General features: G+C 44.7%; 1 protein-coding gene across 1 annotated transcript in view; it reads left to right on the top strand.

Annotated features, from left to right (window-relative positions):
• notum1a (notum, palmitoleoyl-protein carboxylesterase a) overlaps window positions 1-19,582 on the top strand; it is a 76,926-nt gene extending 57,344 nt beyond the window's left edge. Inside the window, exons 7-11 of the mRNA XM_063030819.1 lie at window positions 3,326-3,517; window positions 5,544-5,644; window positions 9,198-9,345; window positions 15,747-15,794; window positions 18,792-19,582. Coding sequence (XP_062886889.1) covers window positions 3,326-3,517; window positions 5,544-5,644; window positions 9,198-9,345; window positions 15,747-15,794; window positions 18,792-19,098 — 796 coding nt within the window. The 3' untranslated portion in view covers window positions 19,099-19,582. The remainder of the gene's footprint in view (window positions 1-3,325; window positions 3,518-5,543; window positions 5,645-9,197; window positions 9,346-15,746; window positions 15,795-18,791) is intronic.
• The last annotated feature ends 3,783 nt before the right edge of the window (window positions 19,583-23,365 follow it).

Here is a 23,365-nt window from a genome sequence, read left to right as displayed (position 1 = left end):
TATCTTGATGGAATACTGAGGTGTATGGATGACATGCAAAACACAAGCAATGTCTTGGTACCTGTGACAATAATAAACCAATTTAGCAACTGAAGACATTTACGTTGGCTGTACATCTTCTGTATAGACCAGGGGCTCCCAACCTGGGGTCCTTGGTTTAAGGGCAAGGGTCCGTGGCAGAAAAAAGTTTGGGAACCCCTGATGTAGATAGACAATAGAGTTCTTTAGTGAGTTACCATCGATCCTGCAAGGATGATGAAGGGTCTCGATCAGAAATGTCGACTGCACGTTCCCCCCCCCCCACCCCACGGATGCTGCACGACCCACCGGGCCCCTCCAGCAGATTGTTTTTTGCTCCGGATTCCTGCGTCTGCAGTCTCTTGTGTCTCCTGCAATATCTATGATGTCTCACGAGAGAAGGCCAGCCAGCTGGCCCAAGAGTTTAAAATCATCTGATGCTCCAACAGGCTGCCAAATCCCAATTCAGGATCAAGACCGGATCAAATTGACAGTTAAATCAAACGTGCTCACATCTGTTCCACTTAGGCGTATTTAATTAACCATTAATTTAATTATTAAGCAGACAGAAGGAAACCACTTGGCCCATCTTATTCCTGCTAGCTAAAGAATCACTACGAGCTTCATTCGTATGGTAGTGCCGTGCTTAGTCCAACGCTTTACAGTACTAGTGACCCTGGTTCAACTCCCACTGCAGCCCATAAAGGAGTTTGTGACCGTGTAGGTTTCCTCCGGGTGCTCTGGTTTCCTCCCACAGTTCAAAGATGTACTGGCTGGTTAATTGGTCATTGTAAATTGTCCTGTGATTAGGCTAGGATTAAATTGGGGGGGGGGTGGTTTTGCAATAATTAAGTACCCTTACAACCTACGACAATGCCAGCATTTTGCGGTGGCATGGTAACATAGTGGTTAGCATCATTCATTACAGCACTAGTGACACGAGTTCAATTCCACTGCTGCCTGTAAGGGGTTTGCACCTTCTCCCCGTGACCACTGGTTTCCTCCCGCATTCCAAAGCTGTACGGGTTGGCAGGTTAATTGGTCACGTGGGTGTAATTGGGTGGCTCGTTGGTCTGCAAGGCCTGTTAACGTGCTGGGTTTTTTTTTGCGGCTTGAGTGTTCCATCTCTCCTGTTCCTTCAGATTTCCTCCATCCCGTGGTTGGAAGACGATCCATTGCTTCCTGTTTATTGACATTCTTGCCATGGGAAACAGTTCCTTCCTGCAACAACTAAGCCTCTCGAGATTTTTTTTTATACCTCAATTAAATCTCTCCTCAGTCTTCTTTGTTCCTAATTAAAATACTCTGGGGGGGAAAACATCCAGCGATCCCTGGAGCGGCCAAAAAGAAGCAATTTTAACAGTGACTCAAAGACACATGTTATTTCTGTCAATCTAGCCATTTGGCTGTCTCATCGAGAACAGGTCTGTGCATTTGCGTACATCACCATAGGCTGTTCTGACATATGAGGATTACTATATGTCAGCATTAAATCATTCTTAATAAAAACCAGCAGAGTGGTTGAGGCACTGGACCAAAGGCTGGTCTATTGATCTGAAGCTGTGAGTTCAAATCCCTCCATAGCAGATGGGAAATTTTAAATTCAAGTAATCAAAATATTTATTTAATTATTGAGATACAGAGTGGAATAGGCCCTTCCAGCCCTTCATGCCACACTACCCAGCAACTCCTGATTTAACCCCAGCCTTATCGTGGGACAATTTACAATGACCAGTTAAACTACTTGACTCTTGACGTGAGTTGGCAACAGCACATGACGAATGTCGAGCTCTATAACAACCTACCGATGCTCACCACTAAAATCGAGGTGAGAAGACTAGTGGGGCACTGTCTACGCCACCCCGAGTTACCTGCCAGCCTAGTCATCATATGGGAACCCAAGCACGGGAGGATGAACCCTGGGCACCCTCCCAAGACTATGGTCAACACGTTCCTCTAATGTAGATGAACTGAACACACTGATGAGGGAGAATTGGAGAGTCTGTCATCGTGCCCGACGCCGGCCCCCTAGGCCTGAGTCGACGTAGTAGTAGTAGTAATTAAACTACTAACTGCTACGTCTTTGGACTGTGAGAGGAATCCAGAGCACCCATGGAAAAAAATAGGCCAACTGTAGTAATGTTGAAACTTCCAGAGTGTTGTAAAAAAAACGTTTGGTTCAGTGAAGGAAATCTCCCTTTCCGGTCCAGAAGAAGGGTCTCGACCCGAAACGTCAACTGTTCATTCATTTCCATGGATGCTGCCTGATCTGCTGAGTTCCTCTGGCAGTTTGTGTGTGTTGCTTTGGATTTCCAGCATCTGCAGAATCTCTTGTGTCTATGATTGAGCTTTAATTCATCTTGGAATTGGTTCTTGTTTTCATGTGTACCAAGATACGGTGAAAAGCCTGTCATGCATAGATCAAATCATTACACGGTGCATTAAGTCAGAACAAGGTAAAATAATAACAATGCAGAATAAATTCTAATCTCTACTGAAAGCATTGCAGATAAACGATAAATTGCAAAATCACAATGAGGTACAGTACTCTGCAAAGGTCTTAGGTCTATATATAGCTGGGGTGACAAAGGCTTTTGCACAGTACTGTATTTTTCAATACAGAGCACAGAGCAAGTTTGTAAATCTGGCGGACCGGTGGCAGAGAAGGAGTGCCGGGGCGGGGAGATTGTGTGCGTGCAGACACACCCAGCCCTGAGACACCAGACAAGGTCATTTGATTCCAAACAACTAGTTTATTGATCATTACAGAATGTCTCTCTGGTGCTTCCCACTCCCTACCCCCTCTCTTTCCCACTCTCAGTCCACAATAGAGACCCATATCAGAATCAGGTTTACCATCACTCACACACGTCATGAAATTACTACATTACTGTGCAAAAGTCTTGGGTACCCTAGCCATATATATGTCCCTCGGGGTTTTGCACAGGACTGGTGTAGATTGTGAGGTCAAGGGGAGGTCCATCTTCACGTATGGGTTAGAAGTTGTCCTTGACCCTGTTGGTTCATGCTTTCAGGCTTTGTATCTTCTGCCTGATGGGAGAGGGAAGTGAAAATGTATGGGGTGAGTGGGGGTTTTTCATTATGCTGGCTGCTTTACTGAGGCAGTAAGAAATGTAGACAGAGTCTCTCTGGACATGATCACATCTCTGTCTGCGGTATCCATATTCCAAAGCTGATCTCTTCTGAAGCACTTTATTGAGCTATAAAGTGCTGTGAACATCCTGAGGTTGTGAAGCTGTGTAAACAGTTTCTTGCGTTCACAGTGTAACTGACCGTGTTTGTTTAGTGCCGGAGGTACTGGCGTCCTGCTGAACGTGGACCGCGTGGCTCGACAGCTTGAGGAACTGGGACTGCACGGGGTGCAGGTCCGTGGATTGGCTGATTCAGGCTGGTTCCTGGACAACAAGCAATACCAGAGGACGGACTGCATCGACACAATATCGTGCGCTCCCACAGAAGCGATCAAGAAAGGGATAAGGTAAGGCATGTCGCTGCTTACACTTTTCTGTTGCAGGCTTGAACTCATCATAGAAACCTGTAGGGGAAACATATCTTAGTTCTCTTCGATATCGAGTTATTCCAGTGCATGGTGGCTTGATTCCAAATCTAACTGAACACCTTTTGCTTCATGTCAATCTCATGAATCAAATTGTCTGATTCACAACACATGATTCTTCTAAAAAAATGAGCGGTATCACATACAATCTCCAAATTCCTAATGAACAAAGGTAACATGAATATATACTTCTGATGATTCTTTTTCAATTGCTATATAAAAAACTTAAGAACATTAGAAATAGGAGCAGGAGTCGGCCACCTGGCCTGTCGAGCCTGCTCCACCATTTAATAAGATCATGTCTGATCTGAGTATGGACTCTGCTTCACCTACCTGCCTTTTCCCCCACAAACCTTAATTCCCCTGCTATGCAAAGATCTGTCCAACTGTGTCTTAAATATATTTACTGAGGTAGTCTCTACTGCCACCCTGGGCAAAGAATTCCATGGATTCACTACTCCCTGGGAAAAGTCATCATCATCATTATGTGCTGTGTCGTATGACATAATCATTGTACGCCATGTCATATGACATCATCATTATGTGCCGTGTCATATGGCATAGGCGATCATGGTTTCCATGACCATGATTGCCCTTGGCAAATTTTTCTACAGAGTTGTTTGCCATTGCCTTCTTCTGGGCAGTGTCTTTACAAGACCCCAACCACTATCAATACTTTTCAGAGATTGCCTGCCTGGTGTCAATGGTCACATAACTAGAACTTGTGACATGCATCAGCTGTTCATACAACCATCCACCACCTACTCCCATGGCTTCATGTGACCCTGATCAGGGTGGGGGGGGGGGCTAAGCAGGTGCTACACCTTGCACAAGGGTGACCTGCAGGTTAGCAGAGCGACATGCTTCCTTTGGTGGAGAAGTATCACTACACTGCCACCCTGTAAAAAGTAGTACCTCATTATCTCTTTCCTAAATCTGCTCCCCCAAATATCCATTCTAATCCCTCCGTAGACCTAACCATAGCAGGAGATGTATTTGCTGCGTTGGTTTGGAGATTGGCTTTCAAGAGTTGCATCTCAGCACAGTGCAAGGCTCTACACGGAAACCCCCAGGAAACCAAGTGCTGTACTCAGGGGACACATGGAAAATGCTGGAGAAACTCAGCAGGCCAGGCAGCATCTGCGGAGGGCAACCAGGAGATGAAGTTTTTGGCTGAGACCCTTCATTGGGACTAGAAAGGAAGGGGGCTGGAGCCAGAATTATAAGGTGGGGAGTGGGGAAGGAGTACAAGCTAGAATGTGGTAAGTGAGACCCTGTGAGGGGGGTGGTAAGGTGGGTGATGTGAGAAGCTGGGAGGTGATAGGTGGACAATGTAAACTTAGGTGTAGTACTGACGGGGCATTGCAGTGTCCTTTGGACCTCTTCCTAACCCAGCTTCTTCAAAGATGAGGAGGAACCTTACTACCCCGAGGGTGGTGAACCTGTGAATTCATGGCCACCTGAACCTGTGGACACCAAGCCTTTGGGTACATGATAGGTTCTTGATTAGTAAGGGTATCGAAGGTTATGGGTAGAGGCAGGAGAATGGGGTTGAAAGGGATAATAAATCAGCCATGATGGAATGGCGGAGTAGACTTGGTGGACCGTTTGGTCTAATTCTGTTCCTATATCTTACTGTTTTAAAGTCTTTTGGAATTCTCAACTGCTCTTAACCTACCTCATGATGATATACCCATGACAGTGAGGTGGAGTAGGGTCAATATCATATTGTTTAAAACAGATTGGCTGGTTCTGACAATTTGGGGATTTACTGTGTGCAGACTTCCTACTGACCTTCCCACATTACGAAGTCCTTTAGTCTGTGCTTTGGGACCTCATTGGGCTCTGTAGAGCACTACGTAAACACAAAGTCCTCTGCTTCCCTCTTGGTTCAGTAAGATGGGAGCTTTTTGGTCCGAAGTGACTAGAACCCTCTTTACCCTTTCAGCTATTGGAACGGAGTTGTGCCGGAACGTTGCAAGCAACAGTTCAAAGAAGGAGAAGAGTGGAACTGCTTCTTCGGATACAAAATATACCCAACGTTAAGAAGTAAGTTAAGAAATTAAACAGCATCAATGTAACGCCGTGCACCAACTTCGAGTATCAAGAGTAGAACATACATTTAGTGGCCACTTTATGAGTTACACCTGTACACCTGCTCGTTAATGCAAATATCTAAACAGCCAATCATGTGGCAGCAACTCGATGCATAAAAGCATGCAAACATGGTCAAGAGGTTCAATTGTTCAGACCAGACATCACAAAGGGGAGGAACTGTGACTTAATTGACTTTGACTATTGAATGATTGGTGCCAGAGAGGGTGGTTTGAGTATCTCAGAAACTGCTGATCTCCTGGGATTTTCACAAACAACTATTTCTAGAGTTTACAGCGAAATGTGCAAAGTACCAAAAACACCCAGTGAGTGGCAGTTCTGTGGGCAACGGTGCTTTTTAATGAGAGAGGTCAGAGGAGAATGGCCAGACTGGTTCAAGCTGACAGGAAGGGGACAGTAACTCATGTAACCACACGTTACAACAGTGGTGTGCAGAAGAGCATCTCGGAACATAAAAGATGTCAAACCTTGAAGTGGATGGGCTACAGCAGCAGAAGACCATGAACATACACTCAGTGGCCAATTCATTTAGGACACAAGGTGGCCACTGAGTACAGAACATGGGACAGTACAGCAGAGAAACAAGCCCATCTGCATATGATATCTGTGCTGAGCATGGTGCTAAATAAAACTAATCCCTTCTGCGTCCACATAATTCATATCCCTCCATTCCCTGTACATTCACGTGCCTTGAACCCCACTGTAGAAAATGTAACTTAAGTCTGGTAGGAAGGACCAGAATTACTCACTGTCCATGATGCCACTGGTATTTAGGGCGGCAATGAAGGTCCTCCATCTCTGGTGGTGTTGAGGGCTTCCTTCATCATGTCAGTACTTCCTCTCGGTTTTCACTACTGCCGGTCACGCAAGTTCCGGATGGAAACTCAGGAATACCATCGCACTCAGACGTAGAAGGATTCTTCATTGTTGTTCCTGTAACAATTTTGTTTTACCAGGGTTGTTAGTCCTGAGCTGAGCCCTCGAACCTGGAGGACCAGTGAACCACTCTTAGTCTGGCCTCTATTGTTTTGTCCTGTTTGGCATTGGTGACCCTACCAAGAATTGAAGCATGAAGCCCTGACTCCAGCCAACATAGCTCTCTGGGTCATTGAGGCCCGCAAGCCTCCAAACTATGACAAGGTTGTGGACCTCTTGGAGGAAGGACCAGAAATGCCCCAGAACTTCCCATAAAAAGCAGGCCCCTTAGACTTTGAATCAGAGAGAGGGAGGAAAAATGTCTTTGGCATATGTCTAGCTTTGAACTTCCTCTTTGTCGTATTCAACCAGATATATCATCCGATTTTGTTTAGGCAGATTGACACCTTCACTCTAGGGAACCTCATAACCTGCAAGCGAGCTCAAATCCCATCTTTGGAAATTGAACCAATTGGCCAATGATTAGGAATAATAAACACTAGAAAGTCTGCAGTTGCTAGAAATACAAAGCAACACACACAGCATGCTGGAGGAACCTAGCCAGTCAACATTAGAAATGTTGGATTGACGTTGAAATGTGTCTGGTTTATGAAACTACTTTGGGGACAGAAATGTTCTTGTCCCTGTTCCCTGACTGGTGTTAGTATGGTGGAATTGACTTGAGGGCTGTTAAATAGCCGCATCATTGAAAGAAAACATTCCAAGCAATGGGTAGAAACTTGATTCTATTAATACGGCCCGCAAGTTCTGGACTCTAATTTGATGACTTGATGCCTGAAGGTCCAGATCTTCAAGCTGAGGACAGATTGCAGAGAAAATTTACAAGGATGTTGCAGCACTTGAGGACCTGAGACACTGAGAAAGATTGAATAGGTGGGGACTTTACTCCACATAGCACAGGGCAATGAACTGAGATCTTCTAGAGGGGAATACAAATTAGGAAGGGTATAGAGACAGTGAGTACATGGGAGGCTTTTCCCCCTCAGGTTGGGTGAGACTAGAACTTGAGGTCATAGGTTCAGGGTGAAAGGTGAAATATTTAAGGGGAAGCTGAGGTGAAACTTCTTCACTCAGAGGGTGGTGTGAGTGTGGAGTTGACAGAAGAAGAGGTGGATGCAGGTTTGTTGATAACATTTAAGAGAAGTTTGGATAGGTACATATATGGGTACAGTTTGGAGGTATATGTCTCTGCTGAAGGCAGAAGATCAGGTCAGCATAGATGGGCCGAAGAGCCTGTTTTGTACTGCAGTAATCTATGACCCTGTAAGTTAATTGTTGAAGATGATAAGGGGTTCTGATAAAGGTTAATGGAATTAGAATTGGTTTAGCGTTGTCACACATACCAAAATACAAAGAAAAACATTAGTTTGCAAACGGATCATCACACGCACAAGGACATTAAGGCAGTAAGAAGAAAAGCAAAGAGCAGAATATCGCGTCACACTTACAGAGAGTGTGTGTGCAGTGCAGGGAGAGAAATAAAGTACAAAGGCCACGGTGAGGTAGATTCTGAGATCAAAAGTTCATTTTTTTAGCACGTAATGCTAAACTGCTTTCAATGGAGGGCTGGCAGCAGAAGGCAGAGATTTCAGATAACCAAAGGTTTCAAAGGTACTTATAATGTCAAAGAAATGTATACAATATATATACTGAAATCAGCAAAGGAACCAGAGGGGAATTAGGTCTTTTATTAATATATGAGACATTTCAAACTGGAATATACTTCCTGAAATGGTACTGGTCCAGAATCAGAATTAAAATTTACAATTATACTTTCCAAATCAAAACCAGTATCAGGTTTACTAGCACTGACATATGTTGTGAGATGTGTTTGTTTGCGGCAGTTTTGCAATACATAAAATCAGTTATAATAAGAAATATATATATATATATATATATATAGAGAGAGAGAGAGAGAGAGAGAGAGAGAGAGATATAGAGATATATAGATATATAATTTTAAAAAGTGCAAAAAGAGAGCAAAGAGTGAGGTAGTGTTCATGGGTTCATGGACTATTCAGAAGTCAGATGATGAGGGGAAGAAGCTATTTGAGTGTGTGTCTTCAGGCCCCTGTACCTCCTCCTTGATGAGAAGAGGAGATATATGGCGAAGGTCTTTAATGATGGATGCCATCGCCTTTTGAAGATGTTCTTGATGGTGGGGAGGCCAATGCCAATGTGGATCTGGCTGAGTTTACAACCCTTCTACAGCTTTTTTCCAATCCAGTCTGTAAAGATACAGGCAATGTTGGGGGAAGGGGACAGCATGGGTATGATGGGCTGACTGGCCCATTTTATTTTACATGATTCCAAATGTTATAAAGTTGTCAAAGTCCAAGAAATCTGGTTATTTGGTAGCAGAGAGCCAGTATATTTATAAATAATGCGTGGAGATTGAATTACACTTGAGCGGGGATGGTGAGATTTCAGCCCAGACTCTCCCCCGGGTTTTCCTTGTCTCCCCAGTGGAGGGCGAGGTACTCAGTGCAGTCTGGTGGAGGGGAGGTGGGGTCAAGTCCCAAGTAAGCCTGACCAAGTTTTGTGACCACAGGCCCGTTGTTCGTGGTTCAGTGGCTCTTTGACGAAGCACAGCTTACGGTCGATAACGTACATCTCACTGGACAACCAGTTCAAGAAGGCCAGTGGAACTACATACAGAACCTTGGGCGTGAGCTGAAGAACACGCTTAAGGACGTTCCGTAAGTTCAAGTCAGCTTTGAGGTTCTACGACTGTGCCAGATCCATCGGTTTCAATCTGAGGAAAGAACTGGCTATTTTATCAGTTCCTGATCTAACTGCAAGACATGCATTATGGTGGGTGACGTGGGAGGTGGGAGTTTGGGTTGGGGCTTCTATCTATCTTACTGTCTGCTGAATGAACCTGTGAACTTTGCAGGTAGTAAAGCTCCAGAAGTTTTGTAGTTCCCGTTAAATCAGGACGGGATATCCCATAGGCTGCTTTCAACCCGACAACATGAACATCAATTTCCCTAACTTCCTGTAGTTTCTTCCCCCCCTCTCCCCCACCCTTCTCTCTTACTCCATTCCCCATTCTGGCCTCCTCTTACCCCTTCTTCTCCTCACCTGCCCATCATATCCCTTTGGTTCCACTCCTCCTTCCCTTTCTCCCATTGTCCACTCTCCTCTCCTATCACATTCCTCTTTCTCGGCCCTTTATCTTTTCTACCTCTCACCTCCCAGCATCTTGCTCTACCCCTCCCCACCCTGCCCCCTAAACTGGCTTCACCAATCACCTGCCAGCTTGTACTCCTTCCCCTCCCCACCACCACCTTGTTCTGGCTTCTTCCTCCTTTTTCGGTCCTGATGAAAGGTCTCAGGTCCCAAATGTCTATTGTTTATTCCTCTCTATAGGTGCCGTCTGCTCTGCTGACCTCCAAATGTTTGTGTGTTTTGTTAAGAGTTTCAGATTCCTGGGTTGGAGAAATGGAAGCAGGGTCTGTTTTGTTTAAAACCTCACTTAAACTTCCAAGGGAGAGGGACAAGATCTTACACCCGTGCCTTTGGGGAAGTTGGCGGGATGGCGTAGGATTTTGTCCTGTAATCCACTAAATGGGGCAGGCACTAGGTGAGCGTTTTGGTGAGTCTCTCAGAAGCTGTAGGACTTTGTTGGTACGCATGTAATATATCCTGTGATCCAGAGGACTGGGAGTTCCTGCACAAGACTTTTAACGGGACACTTGTGTCCTGGTCCTGACCGAACAGCGGCAGGCATCCAAGTTCTGGCACTCCAATTCCCCGGAATATGGTTTGCTTCTACTGTCCCTTGAAGACTCAGATGGCCAATTATTGCCTGCCACATCCCTTCATGGAAAGTCTCTGCTTAAAGGCCTTGTACCAAGCACTCAGTGCTCAATCATAGGAGTTGCATTTCTAGTACTACTGCTCGTGATTTCACCTTTGGATTTTGTTTGTGTGGTCTTGTTTAGTTTGAGGTTGAGTCTGAGTCTGAGTCTGAGTTAATTCTAGGCATTACTTTGCACTTGGGTTCACCACCGCCCATAGCTCTCTCGTTACAACTTGTCTTCAAGCCACTGAGAGCCATTAAACAGTATAGTACAGTAATCTGGCCCAAGATGTTGTGCCAACCTTGTCACCTTCTGCAACATCAATCTAATGCTTCCTTACACATGGCCCTCCATTTTTCTATTATCCATGAGCCTATCTAAGAGTCTCCTAAATGTCCCCAATGTATCCCTACCACCACACCCAGCAGAGTGTTTCACGAACCCTCCACTCTCAGTGTAAAAACCCTACTTCTGACATCCCTCTATACTTTCCTCCAATCACTTTAAAATTATGCCCCCTACCGTATTAGCTATTAATGGTGGTTATCCGTAGTGTCCAACGATGACAGGAGCCTGTGAGGGAGTTTTTAAACTGGAAAAGCTGTTGCACCCTCTCGACCTACCGCCAGCTGTCCACTCCATCCATGCCTCTTTTCATCTTGTACATGTCCGTCAAACCACTTCCCATCCTTCAATCCAAAGAGAAAAGTCGCTGCTCAGCACCCTCATGAAAAATACTCTCTAATTGAGACAGCATTCTGGTAAATCTTCTCAGCCCCCTCTATAAAGCTTCCACCTCCTTACTATAATGAGGCAGCCGGAAAGGAACACAATATTCCAAATGTGGTCTAACCAGAGTTTTATAGAGCTGCAGCATTTCTGTCGTGGCTCTTGAATTCGATCCCCTAACACACCGTATGCATTCTTAACCACCCTATCAGCTTGCGTAACAACTCAAGATCCCTCTTGTTCCTCCACACCGCTAAGAGTCCTGCCATTAACCCTGTATTCTGCCTTCAGGTGTGACCTTTCAAAGTGAATCACTTCCGCCATTTTGAGTGTATTGGGCTTGGTCATCCCAGTGAGCTTGGATGGTGTAGTTGCTTTTAGTGGAGTTTGGCTCCATTACATTTCTCATTTTTAAAATCTTTTTTATTAATTATTATTAAAAATCAACAAAAATACATTAAGATATTCAAGTCAATATGTCGATATGTACAATAAAGAATTAAAATTAGCAAAGTTAAGCAATATATCAATAATAATAAGAAAAAATAAAGTGTTAAGAATATTTTTTTGAAAGAAAAAAAGGAAGAAAAGAAGAACCCCTACTAACTAAAAAAACCCCAAAAAAACCCCATTGGGAGCACAACCCTGGAGCTATACTCCATGCAAGCTTCCGTAAAAGAAAAACGTCAATCCACCAACTCAAATCCATTTAAACAAAAATCGGAAGGAAACCATATTAATTAACTCAAATCAGATGATGATAGCAGGCAAATGAACCCCACCTTTTCTTGAAATCAAATCGAGGATCAAAAGTTCAACTTCTGATTTTCTCCAAACTAAGACATAACATCACCTGAGAGAACCATTGTATCAAAGTGGGAGCAGAGGCATCCTTCCATTTCAACAAAATAGCCCTTCTGGCCAATAATGTAACAAATGCAATTACATGTTGGTCTGATAGAGAGATACCATGAATATATTGAGGGATTATACCAAACAAAACTGTCAATTTATTAGGTTGTAAATTAAATTTTTTAAACTTTAGAAATTGTAGAAAAAATAGATTTCCAAAAATGCTTCAATACAGAACAGGACCAAAACATGTGTGTGAATATAACTGTCTCGGTTTTTCATCTATCACACTGACTATCAACATTAGGAAATATTTTAGACAATCTCTCCTTTGTCAAATAATAACAATGTACAATTTTAAATTGAATTAAAGAGTGACTGGCACAGATCGAAGAAGAGTTGACCAACTTCAAAATCCGCAACCAATCCTCTGTTATCAAGGTCATGTTAAGCTCTCTCTCCCAATCTTGCTTAATCTTAAATGAAGGTTAATTATGCCGTTGTAACAATAAATTATACATTTTCCCAATAAAACCTTTCACTAAAGGATTCATTTACCGTTTGTAATAAAATAATATCTAACAGGTCAGAATCCTGTATAAATGGAAAATTACTTAAATACTTGTAAGGAATGTCTGACCTGAAGATATTGCAGGAAATATGAGTACAAGAGAGAATATTTAGTAACTAATTTCTCAAAAGACATCAATCAACCTTCGTGGAACAGATCCATGAAGGAATAAATTCCTTTATTCCTCCAAAGAAGAAAGGTAGGATCACTTAATGAAGGTTTAAATAAATAATTTCGATAAATTAAACTAAAAAGTTTAAATTTTTTAAGATTAAAAAAAATTACGAAACTGGAACCAGATTCGTAATGACTGCTTAATCACGGAATATAAATTTAAACTTATATCTACTGTTGGGGTGGGACTGCTAGAAGGCATTTCCAGGTAGCTGTTGTGTAAAGGACTGAGCCACTTTCCCTGCCTACACCTCTCCAGCATCTGTAATTCACTCCCAATGTGTGTTTATCTTGCTTCTTCTTAAACGAGTTGGTTATTTCAGCCTCGATTTTGTTTGGCAGAAGACTGTGCCAACAAGCATCACTTACATTAGCAAATAGAGGGAGTTAATCCAAAACTCCTACACTGCCTCGTCACCACAGTTGTTTGCGTGAACCAAGCCCACATGTGAAGCGGTTGGCTTCAGTAAATGGTTCAAAACAGTTTCGCAAACAACATGCTGGAGGACCTCAGTAGGTCAGGCAACATCCGTGGAGGGGGCTACACAGTCAACGGTTGGGTCGAGACCCTTCACCAGGACTGGAAAGGAAGGGGACAGGAGCCAGAATAAGAAAGTGCGGGTAGGAGGAGTACAAGCTGGCATGTGATCGGTGAGACTAGGTGAGAGGGAACGCGGGTGAGTGAGTGAGGTGGGGGGAAGAAGTAGGAAATGGGAAGTGATGGTAAAGGACTGAAGAAGAAGGAGTCTGATTGGAGAGGAGAGTGAACCATGAGAGAAAGGGAAGGAGGAGTGGAACTGGAGGGTGGTGATGGACAGATGAGGAGAAGAGGAAAGACAGAATGGGGAATAAAGAAAGAAGGTGGAGCGGGGAACTGTTACTGGACGTTAGATAAATCGATGTCACGTCATCAGGTTGGAGGCTACCCAGATTGAATATGAGGTGCTGCTCCTGATTGTGGCAGTAGAGAAGGCCATAAACGACGACGCTGTTCCCTAATCTACGTTGGGTCTCACCGATGCAGAGGAGGCCACACCGGGAGCACCTGCAAGTCCTTCAGGGTCACCTACTGTATCTGGCATCCTCAGTGAATTCCCCAAAAGCTCTCTTAATCATAGGACTGCACAGCACAGGAGATGAGCACCCAGTCTATTGTAGGTCACCATCTCTAGCCCGGGCCACATTCTGGTGGGACTCTTCTGCACCCTCTCCCAGCCTCCACATTCTTCCTGTACTGCTGCCACCAGACCTGCACACAATACTCCAAATGTGGCCAAACCATAGTTTTAACCAAACGTGACTGGCCAGCTTTTATACTCAATACCCCGACTGATCAAGGCGAGTATGCAGTGCGCCCTCTTTACCACTCTATCTACTAGTGTGGTCACTGTCAGGGAGATGTGGACCTACACCCCACAATCCCTCTGTTACAAAGAGAAAAGGAACACTACAGCATGGGAACAGACTCTTCGGCCCATCTAGTCTGCGCCAGACTTATTCAGCCCAGTCCGATCAACCTGCGCCTGGACCATAGCTCTCCATATTCTTCCCGTCCACATACTTATCCAATGAACCTGCATCCACCACTTCTTCTGTCATCTCACTCTGAGTGAAGAATTTCTCCCTTTTATATTCCACCCTCCACTCTTCATCTATGTATGACCTCTAGCTCCTGTCTCCTCAAAATAAATGGAAAAAATCTGCTTCCATATATCCTATATTCTGCTCTTAATTTTCTATATCTCTGTCAAATCTCCCCTCCTACACCTAAGCTCCAGGGGGGAAAAGAGCCCGAACCTATTCAATCATTCCCTATAACACAGGTCTTCAAGTCCCACAACATCCTTGAAAATTTTCTCTGCAATCTTACTGAACTTTCCTGGTAGCTAGGTGTACATGATATTCCAAATTAGGCCTGACCAACGTCAACAAAACATACCAACCCCTGTACTAAGTACCTGTACTTGGATTTATGACAGCCAATGTGCTAAAAGCTCTCTTTACGATCCTATCTACCTGCGACGCCACTTTTAAGGAACTAATGGATCTGTCTTCCCAAATACTTTTGTTCTACTGTGCTCCTCGGTGCCCTACCATTCACTGTAAATCCTACCCTGGTTTGTCCACCCAAAGCACAACACTTCGCATCTGCCATTTTTCATCCCATTTTCTCATCCGGTCCAGATCCTGCTGCAAGATTCTTTCTTTCGTTCTTGTTGTGTGGATAAATACGAGGGGTGATTGATAAATTCATGGCCTAACGTAGAGGGAGTCATTATTTTTCCTACATTTACACACTTATTCCAGCGGTCGTGGAGCATACAGTTCCCTTCTTTGTAGAAGTCGGTGTCTTGGACCTCCAGGAAGTGGTCCACAGCAGGAGTGATTGATAATTTCGTGGCCTGAGGTAGAAGGCGATATTAACTTCAAACTTTCTGCATTTTCACTCAAGGAGTTGAACTGCACGTAAATGTAATGAGAGCTGTATAACTCATCTCCTTCTACCCTCAGCCACAAACTTATCAATCACCCCTGCTGTGGACCACCTGGAGGTCTCGTTACATGCACGAGCATTTTAACTCTTTGAGTGATAATGCAGAAAGTTTGAAGTTAATAACTCATCTTCTTCTACCTCAGGCCATGAACTTATCAATCACCCCTGCTGTGGACCACTTCTACAAAGTAGGGATCCGTATGCTCCACGACCGCTGGACTAAGTGTGTACATGTAGGAGGGGACTATGTTGAAAAATAAATGTGCTAAGTTTTCTAAAATTGACTCCTTCTACCTTAGGCCACAAACTTATCAATCACCCTTGTACTTGAGTGGGAAGGGTACGGAGGGCAATGGTCCAGGTGTGGGTCTGTGGGACATAAGGCTAACTACACTGTGTGTGTTTATATGGTATTATACGTGCAGGATATTTATATTATAATGTAATTGATTCCAATTTTTTTTTTGGTTTTAGGGCTGTTTTTGCGCCTGCATGCTTGTCTCATGAAGTTATCACAAAAAGGTAAGACGGGGAAAGGGGAAAGTCCTTTACCTAACGAGCTGTTTCATTAACAAGAGAGTTTGATCAACTTTGCTGAGTTAACATCATGTGCCAGCAACAATTCGGCACTCTTTCACTCTTTAAATGGTTCAGCACGGACTAGATGGACCGAATGGCCTATTTCCATGCCGTACTTCTCTATGACTCTATGATTCCAGTACGAAACTCTCAATCACTGCAGCAGTCTGTCGTTCTTCAACGCGACTAAGACTGCACTGCTTTGGCTGGGAAGTAGACTACTGTCAGCCGGGTCTTGTTCAGAATCAGCTTTAACAACAGTGGCGTACTGTATATCATGAAATCTGGTGTTTTACAGCAGCAGTACAGTGCAATAGATAATAAATTACAAAAAAAACATATATTTCTTATTATATATTTTAAAAACAAATTAAATAAGTAGAGCAACCAGAGAGCAAATAAAAGCAAATGGATGAAATATAATTAATCATTGTCATAGAGGCATAAAATTATAGAGCTCAACAGTCCCTTTGGCCCAGTGTGTTCGTGCTGACCAGGGTGGGTTACTTTGCTCTTAATGATTTATGCAGCCCTGGAATCTTACACTCCCTGGAAATCAGTGGGGCACTCTGTTATTATATTCCTTCTGCATAAAAGCAGAGATAAAATTCGGGCTGCACGGCAGCCTAACGCTGTTACAGCGCCAGTGACCCGGGCTCAACTCCCCCACTGAGTGTAAGGAGTTTGGTATGTCTTCCCCGTGATCGTGTGGCCTCCCTCCTGGTTTTCCGGTTTCCCCGCACAATCCTAAAATGTACAGATTAGGGTCAATATGTTGGCACAAAATTACAGAGCTCAGAAACAGGCTCTTTGGCCCAACTCATCTCTGCTGACCAGGGCACCTTACTTCGTCCCTGAAGATTTATGCAGCATCTTACACTCCCTGGAATCTGTGGAGCATTCTATTTAAAAATAAGAGATGAAAGACCACATTGTATTTCTTCAGGGATTAAAAGTACATTTATTATCAGAGTATGTATGCGGAATGCAGATCCGAGATTTGTCCTCCCACAGGCATAAGAGCAGAGGTAAACGGTGGGTGGCGTGTTAGCAGAACACTATCGTAGCACCATTGCTATCCGCTGAAAGACTTCACTGGAGAACCGATGTCTTTAGTCCTATTGTAAATTGTACTTCCGCCTCTTCAGCGCTCTGTGAGGGTCAAGGAAACTGCTGGACAGCATGGCAGCGTAGTGGTCAGCCTAACAGTACTACAGCACCTGCCACCCGGGTTCAATTCCTGCCACTGTTTGTCAGGGGTTTGTACCATCTCCCCCAGGCCGCGTAAGTTTCCTCCGGGTGCCCCCGTTTCCTCCCACATTCCAAAAGTTGTGCTGGTTAGTAGGTTAATTGGTCACATGGGTGTATTTGGGCGGCCCGGGCTCGTTGGACCTGAAGGACCAGTTGCCATGCTGTATCCCTAAATAAAATTAAAATCAGGGGATGTAAATCGTGATTATTAATTTACTTATTGAGATACAGCACAGAATAGGCCCCTCCAGTCCGAGCTGCACCATTCTGCAATCCACCAATTTAATCCCAGCCCAATCACAGGATAAGTAACATTGACCAATTAACCTACCAACGGGTACATCTTTGGACTGTGGGAGGAAACCGGAGCACCCGGAGGAAACCCACGCGGTCACAGGGAGAACGTACAAACTTCTTACAGGCAGCTGTGGGAATTGAATCTGGATCGCCTGTACTATAAAGCACACTACGCTACCGTGCCACATCAAGTGTTAATACCTGGAGATATTAAGAAGAGAGAGGAGTGTATTGTAAGATCTGATGAAAGTATGATTTGAATTAGCCAACAATGGAAAAGGGGTAAAATAATAAAAGCTGCAGGTTCTGAAAATCTGAACACAAGAACATAAGAAATAGGAGCAGGAGTCGGCCATCTGGCCCATCGAGCCTGCTCCACCATTCAATAAGATCATGTCTGATCTGGCCATGGACTCATCTCCACCTATCCACCTTTTCCCCATAACCCTTAATTCCAACCCTGGATTCAACCTTGTCTTAGATATATTTGCTGAGGCAGCCTCCATTCCTTGATTGGGAAGAGAATTCCACAGATTCACCACTCTCTGGGAAAAGCAGTTCCTCCTCATCTAAATCTACTCCCCTGAATCTTGAGTCTATGTTCCCTAGTTCTACTCTCACCTACCAGTGGAAACAACCTTCCTGCCTCTATCTTATCTATCCCTTTCATAGCAAAAGTAGAAAATTTTGGAAACACTCAACGGGTCAGGCAGCATCTGTGGAGAGAGGAACAGGATTAACAGCTCAATTCAAGGCCTCTCATCAGAATGGAAGAGGGACAGCTACCTGTGTCCATAAGGGAGAAAGAAAAGAGAAATGTTAATGAGATGAGAAAAAATGTTGTCAGGAATCTTGTATAAAAATAACCAGAGGTTAAGATAACCTGTGGGCCATGACTGTTTAGTAAATTAGTTTTTGAGCACCACAGCACAGAAACAAGGCCTACCTATAACACACAGGCCAGCCCAATGGTGAGCATCTCTTTAAAAATGTGTGAGATGTTTACTCAGCATCCATCGAATGGAACAGTGTTGGGGGAGGGTGAGTCTGAAGCTGGGACTGAGAATCACCCTTCTCGTTGTGGCTGACAGATGGCGAAGTGTTTCCTGTGCCATATTGGATCGATTGCGAGAATGTGGCGGGTGCGTATGTGGCCGATCGGTCGCCCAGTGAATCGATCGGGCCTCCTACGCGCGGAAGGCTCTCCCCTTCTGCATGGGCTTTCGAGTGTGCCTGCGCCTTTGTCTTTCGTCCCTGCGAGCCTGGATCGTAGCTCCCAATGGGTACAGTTACTAACATAACTCAGTAGAAACGTTCAATCGTATTATCTCACGGTCGGTGCTACGTGACATTTGCCTTTACGCTTACCGCCAGTTTTCCTCTTGCTTTCAGTTACTGGTTGAACCTTCAAGTGAAGGGAGTCTCCCTCCCCCGGGCACTGCACTGCTGGGACCGGAGCCTTCAAGACAGTACCCGAAACGGGAAGAGTTCCCTGAAGGGATGTCCCGTCCACCTGACGGACAGCTGTCAGTGGCCACACTGTAACCCGACCTGCCCCACCATCAGAGACCAGTACACAGGGCAGGAGATGACTGTCATACAGTTCCTGATGCACATGGGGTTCGATATACAGAAGATGGCCCAGCAGCAGGGGCTGGAGGTTAGTAAACTTCTGGGGATGCTAAGCAGCGCGAGCTAAGACATCCCCACCTTGGGACTGACGAGACTTTAGACGAGGAAAAGAAGTCAAAGCCCACACTGAGCAGAAGCAGGCAGGCTTTATCTTTTGGAACCTCACAACCTCTCACAACAAAAACCTGCAAGGACACAATTTAAAATTCAAAAATGGTGGAAAGCACTGGATTGTTTAATTAAAGGAGAAAGAAGGTCGAGCAGCCTTTCGAAATAAATACTGGTTGTCATGATGGATTGGACAGCAGAACACAAAGAAGATGCAATGCAGATAAACCTACTCCTTTCCCCATCCGTTAACAGTGTAGAACCGGGACAGCAGGATTCAGGTCAAAAGTGCCACAAACTATAATGCTGTGTATTTTTTAACAAACTAAAACCCATGCTGAGTTGGTAATTTTACATATTTATTTTATTATGTAAATCATATTTATAAGTGTTAAGCAGGCAGAGAGCTAGATATGTTTCTTTATAAATTGTAAATACTGTCTCCTAATCGCATGTTTTTTTTTGTAATGGAATTAAAATCATCTTCTGACAACCACTTTGAGACGTTACATGCTGCTGTCAGATCCGACACTTCTTGCGATTGTAAAGCGTAGAAGAGTTCAGTCTGTTACTGATGCTCCTTCAGCTCTCATTTCATGCCCAGCATAGGTGTTTCCCATAACGGTGTCACTCTGATTCACCTCAGTTCCTCCTCCTCTTGGAAAGAACTTCTACAGTCTCCTGGCAAGTATGGTTCTCCCCAATTCTAGATTGTGTGGGTTCAGTTTATTCCCTATTCCCATTTCAACACGGTCTCCTCTACTGCCACATCGAGGCCACCCTCAGGGTGGAGGAGCAACATCTCACATTCTGCCTGGGCAGTCTCCAACCTGATGGCATGAACATCTATATCTCTCCATTCTGATCATTTCTCCCCCTCCCCCTTCTGTCTTCTTCCATTCCCCATTTTGGCTCCCCTCTTAACTCTTCTCCTCACCTGTCTATCACCTCCCTCTGGTTCCCCTCCTCCTTCCCTTTCTCCCATGGCCTACTCTTGTCTCCTATCAGATTCCTTCTTCTGCAGCTCTTTACTTTTTCCACCTATCACCTCCCAGCATCTCACCTCATCCCTCCTACCCCCATCCCCCTCACCTGGTTTCACCAATCACCTCCCAGCATCTCACCTCATCCCTCCTACCCCTATCCCTCTCACCTGGTTTCACCTACCACCTTCTAGCTTGTGCTCTTTCCCCTCCACCAACCACCCTCTGCCTGGCCGAAATGGTCCTCACCCTCAGAATTTTTCCTTTGGCTCCTCACACTTTCTCCAGACTCGAGGGACAGACAGGGCACCCACATGGGCCAGCTATGCCTGCCCACGTTTTAAGCCCTCACTCTTAATACTCCCTAACTCTTCCTGCACTAAATTGGCAACTGCTTTGGTGCTGCTTCATGCACCCATGCCGAGCTCGTTAATTTCATCGACTTTGCCTCTAACTTCCACCCTGCCCTTAAGTTCACTTGGTGCTTTTCTGATCTCCCTCCCCCTCCTCGATCTCTCTGGCGCCATTGCTAGAGGCATGCTGATTCCCACAGTCTTCTTGACTATAGCTCGTCTCACACTACCTCCTGTAAAAATGCTATTCTCATTTCTCAGTTCCCTCATCTCCACCGCATCTGTCCCCTGGATGAGACTTCCAGTTCCAAAACATCAGAGGTGTCCTTTTCCTTCAAAGAACAGGGTTTCCCCTTGTCCACCATTGATGCTGCCCTCCCCCGCATCTCCTTCATCTCCCGAATATCTGTGCCCGCCCCCATCCCTCCCGCTGCCTTAATAGTGATAGAATTCCTCTTGTCCTTACCTACCAGCCTATTTCTGTTCCAACATGTTGGTCCATGGTCTCCTCTTGTCCCATAATGATGCCACTCTTCGGGTGGAGGAGCAACACCTTATACTCTGTCTGGGTAGCCTCCAACCTGATGGCATGAATATCAATTTCTCCTTCCAGTAATAAAAATAATTCCCTCCGCCCTCCCCTCTTGTTCTGTTCCCCACTCTGGCCTTTTACCTCTTCTCACCTGCCTATCACCTCCCCCCAGGTCCCCCCTTCCCTCCCTTTCTCCCATGGTCCACTCTCCTCTCCTATCATTCCCTCCCATCCAGCCTTTCCCACCTACCTGGCTTCACCTATCACCTTCTGGCTATCCTCCTTCCCCCACCCCCCCCTTTTTTATTTCCGGCATCTTCCCCTTTCCTTTCCAGTGCCGATGAAGGGTCTCAGCCCAAAACGCCGACTGTTTATTCATTTCCATAGACGCTGCCTGACCTGCTGAGTTCCTCCAGCATTAGTGTCTGTGTTGGTCTGGATTTCCAGCATTTGCAGAATCTCCTGTGTTAAAGTTATTTTATCTTTCAGCTCTCGGGTTTTGGGCCACGACTGGAAGAACCAAAATCTATTATTCATTGCCATTACCAGTTTAATGTTTGAGGTTAAAATGCTGAAATGATGATGCTACTGTCACAACGAGTTTACGTAGCAGCTCCTGAATGCCTGGAGCTTGGAAAGTTGGAGGGTTATGGAAGGATGGAGATGGATCAAGAATTGGGTTTTGTTCAATTACTACCCCCCCCCACACCCCCACTTCCCCTTCCTGCACATATTTCATTTATTTAGAAATTAGCCTTCATAAATCAACCTCCTGAGTACAGGATTTGGGGTGTAATATTGAAGTTGTATAAGAGATTTGTGAGGCCAAATTTGGAATATTGTGTAACCTGTCCACAGGTAAGATATCAATATTAATAAGAGTACAGCAGAAAATAAGTAAGATGTTTTTAGGTCTTGAGGTCCTGTGTTATAGGAAAAGGTGGAACAAGTTAGGACCTTAATCCCTGGAGTTTCGGAGAATGAGGGGAGATTTGATCAAGGTCTATAAATGTTGAAATTACGCTTATCCAGAAGTCTTTATTATCAGCAGTAAGATCTGGAACAGTTCAGTCTGAAAGACATAACCTGGGCTCCACAAAAACTATGGTTGCAGTGTTAGTTTGCACACAGTGGGAAGATTGTCACAGTTGTGTTTATTGATGGGTTTAGGGGATATTTAGGAACAGTGGGTGTTTAGGATTCGGGGGCATTTTGGATTGGGGATGTTTAGCATTAGGGAGTGTTTAGGATTGTGTGGTATTTAGGATTGGGGCGTTTAAGATTGGGGGTGTTGAGGGTTGGGGGAGTTTTGGATTAGGGAGTGTTTAGGATTTGGTGGTGTTTTGGTTTATGGGGATATTTAGGATTAGGGCATGTTTAGGGATAAGGGAGTTTTGGATTAGAGAGTGTTTAGGATTAGTGGCTGTGTAGGATTTGGGGGTGTATAGGGTTAGGGGGTGTTGTTGGTTATTGTCAATTGGTGCTGGGGGATCTGAGATCAGCCTGAGTATAACAGTCCCCTGAAATTCCACGTAACGTGATTGAAGACAGTGGTAGGCTGATGTGTAATTGTACCGTGCCTGAAGCAGCACTGTGCTGGGCACTCACTGGACCTTCAGAAGACTCCTTACAACATGGGCACAGAAACAAAATGCTGTGTGCAATGTTGCCTCAGCACAGGGTTCATTTCCACCACAGGGTTATTGCAAGACATTTCTCTGGGGAAGGTGAGCTCACCGGAGTGCAGGCTGGATAGGCAGCGTTCCCGCTACTCGGAGTGAAGTAGACTCAGCGCTGACCTTAAACTTGAGGTGTGACGGATGGCAGACAATACCCTGCCCGAGTGAAGAAGTAAGTTCTGAGAAGAGTAGGAAGTCGATGGGCATACATGTAGCCAGTGATACAGACATTCACCATGATGATCCGTGTACAGTTGTGATACCAAAATGGAAGACAGGGACTGAAGACCTTAAGTAAGTGTTGTGGATGGAACATCATACTGATTATGAACACCTTCACCTTCTGGACTGAAAGGTAGAGAGGAGATAGTCCATACACAGGTAAGAAGATTAAGGGAAGTGTTGAAGCAAGAGCCAGCAGGTGACAGGTGAATCCAATTGAGGAGGAGTGATAGGCAGATGGAAGATGAGGTTGGGGAGTCCAGATGTAAGACCTCAATTCATGGTCATAGTCATAGTCATACTTTATTGATCCCGAGGGAAATTGGTTTTCGTTACAGTTGAACCAACCAAGAATAGAGAATAAATATAGCAATATAAAACCATAAATAATTAAATAGTAATATGTAAATTATGCCAGGAAATAAGTCCAGGACCAGCCTATTGGCTCAGGGTGTCT

Source organism: Mobula hypostoma, chromosome 22 (assembly GCF_963921235.1).
Source record: "Mobula hypostoma chromosome 22, sMobHyp1.1, whole genome shotgun sequence".
NCBI lineage: Eukaryota > Metazoa > Chordata > Chondrichthyes > Myliobatiformes > Myliobatidae > Mobula > Mobula hypostoma.
Note: the sequence above shows the minus strand (reverse complement) of the source record. Positions and strands in the feature narration are given on the sequence as shown.